The sequence below is a fragment of the Alligator mississippiensis genome, chromosome 15 (genome assembly GCF_030867095.1).
Source record: "Alligator mississippiensis isolate rAllMis1 chromosome 15, rAllMis1, whole genome shotgun sequence".
NCBI lineage: Eukaryota > Metazoa > Chordata > Crocodylia > Alligatoridae > Alligator > Alligator mississippiensis.
In genome coordinates this window covers 18646225-18652476 of record NC_081838.1, presented here as the reverse complement: position 1 = coordinate 18652476, position 6252 = coordinate 18646225, and the positions used below count along the sequence as shown (strand labels likewise).

The window sequence follows — 6252 nt, the reverse complement described above, 5'->3', positions numbered from 1 at the left end:
GTGAGATCAGTGTGGCTGCATGACTGGGCTGCACACATATGGGAGCACAGATGCCCTGATCCTGGCATGGGCACAGCTATATCTGTGGTACGCACCTTTCTTTCATTGCATCCAGGGACATTCATCCTGAGCTCTGTGAGGCCTCACTGCCCCAGCAGCCTGGCATCCAGGGACCACCACTCTCAAGGCCTGCCACGTGGAAGGCTCCCAGCTTTGGCCCCTCTATTGTCATCTGCCCGGGTATTTTGTGGCTCTCAGAGCCACAAAGCTAACAGCAGAGCCACCCCATTGCCTGTGTCTCTGCACTTGCCCAAACAGAGCTCATTTTCTGCACAGAGCAGACATCCAGCCCAGCTTCTGTGACCCTTCAGCAGCTCAGTGCAGCCTCCCTGGCCCTGACACCTGCACCCAGCCACAGCACAAACCCTGCCCTTTGCACAGGGCCAAGCACATCACCTCTGCCTGCGGGTCAACCTCTCTGTCCTGATACCTGCTGAATATACACTTTATCCATTTTAAGCCACTTGGCAGCAAAGTCCACCTCTGGATCATAATTCTGGTCCCCTCCAGCCTCGTGACATACTGCATCCCCCAAAGTGGACAGAGGTGTTTATTTGAAATATTGCATCCAGATTTCTCTTACCAAAAGTCTTTCATCAATGCTTCTCCACCCACTAGGAAAAACTGGCATTTTTGGGCAATGAAACATGGGATGTTTTATTTTTTGGTCAGAAGGTTGAAAGACAAGGCTTGTTCACACAGCCAAGGGCAGGGGGACGGTAGCATGGAGTAGATGAAGCTTGTTAGCACAGGTAACAACAGCAAGGAACAGGCACTGAGATGAGCATTCAAAGCCTGGTAGCTGGCATGTGCTAAACCCGCAGCGCAGCATCCTCCCAGCTCATGTGGGAGCGCAGCACAGATACTGCAGCACAGGTTCTCGTCCGATTGTGGGCTGGACACAGGCCCAGCTCCCTGGGGATTGTCTCTTGTTCTCTGATAGCCGTACAGCTCAAGAGTCCACCTGAGGTCCCTCCACAGGGGACGTGTGCAGCCACGAATTTCAGGGTGGAAAAAAGTTAAACTTAGGTTTCTGTTGAAGTGTCCCATGATGGGGGGAAATGTTCCACCCAGTGTTATGGGGAAGTCTTTGCAACAATGATGGAAAACGATGTCCTCCCCAGCCACGCTCATCTTTGGGGTCTTCTACCTGGCCAGTCTGAACGCCCACAAGGAGAGAGCGTGTCCCCCTGCAGAGGCTTCTTGGCGGCTGGCGTGACTCACATCGATCAGCAGAGAAGCGGCCGCCATCCCTGCATGAAGGAGCCCGTGGATGTGACCTTCATGGCATCACGTTCTTCACTCGTGCTGCCTGCGGCTTTCTGGGCTTGCGGTTAGTCAGCAGGTCTAACTCCAGGTCCACGTATATGAGTCCGTCCTGTTGGCAACATTTCATAGCATTGGAAAATGAACCAGGCACCTGTGCGGGGGGCTGGGATTCCCTGAGCCCCAGTGACAATCCCTTCTGATCTTTTATGCTCCTGCTTTCCCCATCAAGGCTTTCTCTAGTAGTGAATTTAACAGGATGCCCCTACATCGATAGCAACGGGCTGGGGGCAGGGCAGGCTCTTGGAGTCAGGACACATGAACATTTCCTATGGGTGAAAAGGAGGTGGGGGCTTTCTGACACATCAGCTAGTCTGTGGTAACCCCCTGTGTGTCCACCCTTACACAGCAGGAAGTGGAAGCTGCCTCAGTGAACCAGGACTAAGCTAAACCCATCTGGTTCACATACCCTGGGATAAGCATAGGCACACAGGCACTTCCCCTGGTCCAGTGAAGCCCTGCCAGCCTCTACCCCTACTAACAAATTCACACATCCATGCCTTGAAGTGCTCTGAATACGCTCTGTTTTCTAGCTCTCGGCACACAGCTTTTCCCCCAAAACCAGCCCAGAATTGGGCTGTGAATATTAAATGGGGAAGCCGATGCTTTTGCCCAAGATTGAAGCACCCAGCCTCACTCCCTGCTGCACAGCAGCTCTGCTATTACTCTTCAGGCCGATGGAGGAGGTCACGGCCCCTTGCTCTTCACTGCACAGGGGTTAACAATCATGTCTCCTTTTCCATGGTCACTGCACTAGTGAGCCAGGGCAGTGTTGCTGTGTGCTAGGGCATCTGGTCCCTGCTCCTATTTCACACCTCTTTAGACCTGTTCAAGATCAGAGGTCCACCCACGGAGACCAGGCTTCACCTGCAGCTCAGGTTTTAGTGAAGCAGGAAGAGGAGGCTCTGTCCCTGCTCCCCACAGCTATAATTCGAGGTGGGGGAAATTTCTTCAAGATGCCTTTCAAACACAAGGTGCCTATTACATTATGGATGTGTTATATGTGAGAAAGCCCAGTATCCTGTATTATTTCAGTGCCAAGCACTGATCTGGGTGCATCCAAGACACAAAGAGGATCTGAAGCTACCATTTGACCTTCCCAGCAACACAGGGAAGATGATTTGTTAGCTCTGCATCTAAACACAAGAATAAAGCAGTTAGAATTACTATGCCAGGGTCCCACAATCCATAAGCGGCCAGGATAAGTAACACTTGCTCCCAAACCCTTGTCAATCAACCACACAATGCGAGTGCGTGCTATGCTGTGAGGAAGCACCCACAGACACGCTCATTGAGGAGGACACGAAGGGTTTGTAATAGGCCATACCTGATTTCCCTGGGAGATGCAAGGTGCTGGCTTCCTGGGCTGGGATCCTGAAATGGAGACAGTAGTTATAGCTCCTTTTCCATTGCCATGTGCCCGTGTACAAAGGACTGAGCACATGGGCAAGTCCCCAGTGCAAAGGCTGATGCCCTGTGTGAGCCACATACCCTGGGCTCAGGCTGTCTGTGGTGGGGGCCTGTCTACATCACTCCCCGGAGGCAGAGCTCAGAGCCAAACTCCAGGCACAGGACAAGCCTTGGGGCCTGTGATGGCTGCAGCCTGGTCGTTCCACAAAGGTGAGCCCACTGGGGATGCCCAGGGAGCGTCTGGGGGCCACGCGCTGTTTCTTACCCCATCTGGGAGGGCAGTGGATCCAGATGAGACTCAGGCACCGTGACCAGCAGCAGGGCACTGCCCACTGCCACGACAGGGAGCATGACGCAGGGTGCGGAGCGAGCTGCAACTTAGATACAAAAGCTTCACATCAGTGCTTTTGCCCTGCTTTACTCTGCAGCAGCCAGGTCCAGTGGTTGGAGGACCAAAGAGAACTGGTCTTGTCCTTGGCACTGCTCACTTGCAAATTGCTGCCCCTCCTTGTGCCTTAGTTTACCCACCCGCAAAGCAGCACCAGCATTGCCAGCCCTTTTAAAGCCCTGGAAGCCCTCTGGACGAAAGCTGTTAATTGAGGGATTTCTTGAATCCAGTCCCCACAGTCTATCTGTCTCAAGGACAATGCAGCTGCTCACTCCTTACTGAGCTGCTTGCTGTTCCTAGGGACAGGATTTTCCTGGCATCCTCTGCCATCTCTAAACCTCTCCTGCACCGTTCCCCTCACCCCCACCTGCTCCGTCCCTTGTAGTATCCAGCATGCTCCTCTCCTCCCTTGAGCGGCTCAGAATTCCCCTCTTCCCTGGATATCGTCTATCCACTCTTTGCAGAGGCCTCTGAGACCTTGTCTCATCACCTGGGCACTGATTCACAATACCTTACCCAAATTCCCTGAAGATCTGCCTACTTGCAAGCACAACTTAATCATCCAGCATCCGCCATGCACATTTACAGGCATGAGTGATTGCAGGGGCTTTGCATGCATGTTATTTTTTAGCCTCAAATGTGAAACCACTCACGTTTATATGTGGCACGTCTGGTAACGCTGCTGCCAGATGAGTTGAATGTGACCTGGCAGATGACGGCTGCCCCACTGGCCCAGCTGGCCCAGGGGATGCTGATGCCATGGATGAGTGTTAAGGACCCATCATGGGCTTCCAACAAGCGTGGCAGACCCTGGGCTGGCTCCTCTCCGGGAACGTGCCAGGACACCCAGACGAGGTTGGAGATACCCTGGATCACACAGGCCAGATGTGCAGGCTCCGTGGCTCCATTCTGCCCTGTAACAGGGGCCAGAAGCGGCATGGAGCTGCTGTGGGTGAAGCTGTCTGGGGACAAAGCAAGCCAAAAATTCATGGAGAGACAGAGATGAACTATAGCCTGGCCACAGCTGTGGATCCAACACTGAGAGATTAACCGATATAAAAGTGTCCTGGGGAATAAAGAAAGGTGCCATCCCCTGGCTGTCCTAGTCAGGAGAGAGCCAGGCAGCCTTCTCAGGGCAGCGCTACAGCTTCGGGAGTTCACAATCTTCTCACCCGCCGTCACGGCTCTGAGGGAGAAACATTCCCAGCCTGGCTGCACAGACCAGCCCCACAGAGACCCAGCACTTCCCTGCACCACTTGCCAGGTTTCCCTTGGGGGAAAAAGGTGCATAACCCATTCTCTCTCTGCACCCAGCAACTAACACTGAACCCATTTTACTTGGCTAAAATCACAGTTTCTTTTGAGCAATTTACTCTTCTACGTTCTTACAGTCTCTCACTGGTTTCTATTGGAACGTGAGCAAAGAGACATTTTGATATTTCTAATGAAAGAAGCAATGGGTCGTTACCTCCAACGATCACCGTGGTTCCGTTCCCAAAAGTCCATGAGCTGCCAAGGTCATATGCACAGTAATAAATGCCAGACTCATTCCTTTCGCTGTCCCTGATTATCAGTGATGTGCTGCGAGTCTGATGCTTGCAAGAAAATTTGCTCACATTTTTATCGTCCACACAGTCCTTAATGCACGTGGGAGCCTTACCCACTCTTCTCACATACCACAGTACATACTGTCTCCCTTCCATATCTTCCCTGGAGGAGCAGTGGATCTCTGCTGTCCCACCGACTTCCACAAACAGGAACCGCTGAGGCTGGTACAGATGTAACTGGACTCCCAACACTGTGGAAACACAACAGGGCAATTGTCAGCTTCCAGCGGGTCTCGGGCTGACACAGGTGCCCCTCACGTCTCAGGACCAGAAGGCATTTGCTGCTAACATTTCTGCTTTCCAGGCAGCCTTGCAGCAGCATCCTAACAACCGCCTCTACAGCTACCTCCAAGACCACAAAAAGGCATTTGAAATCCAGCCCTGAGCCCAGTGCTGGGATCTGTGTCCTGCTGAGGATGTTCATGTCTCCAATGCCAGAAGCACGGTGCTGAGAGCCGCGTCGGGGGTTTACCTATGGATAAGACAATCAGGGACTTGGCGAGGAGTATGATGGCCATGACTGTCCTGTCCCTCCAGCCCTAGGGCTGCTGTCTAAGTGCAGAGCTGCAGTGCTAGAGCTCAGGGCTGATTGTTTCCTGGGAGAAGCACCTCCCACGGGGACGTGGCTGCTGGGGAGGGGGAGTTTTTTAAACCCATTACCTTGTTGTGCATCACATTTCCCTGATTCAGATTTGCATCACATGTCCTTGCATCTGACTGGTGCAAACAGTTACTTTGAGCATTAACACACATTCATTACACAAGCAGCTAACATGCCTCAAAACATCTCCCCCTTGCCGGCCTGCCCAGAAGAGCCCAAGAAGTGCCTGAGCGGCTCAAGCCCCATTGACTCTAAAGAGCACCCATGTTCCTAAATCTCTTAGGTGCTTGTGAGTCTTATCCTGCTGCTCTGTGTTCAAGCTCTTCAAGCCCCTGATTTCTTACAGGTACACCCCACTCCCCCCATATAAGCGTTTGCAGCCTCTTTGGGTTGGGGTGTTGTTGGCATCTGACATCATCTGAGTCAAAGCTCTGACCTGTGAGAGAAACCAGGCAACGGGAGCAACACCTTTGGAAGCACTTTTGTGGCTTGCAGAAGCCATCTACAACCAGATTTGAAAAATGCTTTGGTGCTTGAAGGTGCCTGGGAGACACCCCCCCCCTCATGGGTGAGTCTGGAAAGCCCCATGTCCTCCTTCAGGAGACCCCAGGGCCTTGAAAAACCAGGCCCCTTGAGCCCTCACGGATGTTGGTGCGATGGAGACCCTACGTGCCTGAGTCTTTCTGAGACGGGCACTTCTGATGCGTTGCTCCACGTTACTGGAGGTAGCCGCAGGGCTGAGCTCAGGGGGTGCCACTGAACAAAGGCCCCCTGCTCCTCCAACGTGAGCAAGGGGGGTGGAAGTGAAGGCGTCTGCCTGGTGTAGGGCTCTGTGCTACGAGCAGTGGTTTTTGACCCTG

At 53.0% G+C, this 6252-nt stretch overlaps 1 protein-coding gene across 1 annotated transcript; it reads right to left on the bottom strand.

Moving 5' to 3' along the window:
• Nucleotides 1-703: 703 nt before the first annotated feature.
• Nucleotides 704-5080, bottom strand: LOC132245614 (immunoglobulin alpha-2 heavy chain-like). Its single transcript, XM_059718269.1, has 5 exons — nt 4653-5080; nt 3838-4146; nt 3062-3173; nt 2714-2760; nt 704-1438 (listed from the first exon to the last, which is right to left on the bottom strand). Exons 1-5 carry the CDS (start codon nt 4885-4887, stop codon nt 1395-1397), a joined length of 747 nt encoding a protein of 248 aa, XP_059574252.1. The 5' UTR covers nt 4888-5080; the 3' UTR covers nt 704-1394.
• Nucleotides 5081-6252: the final 1172 nt, after the last annotated feature.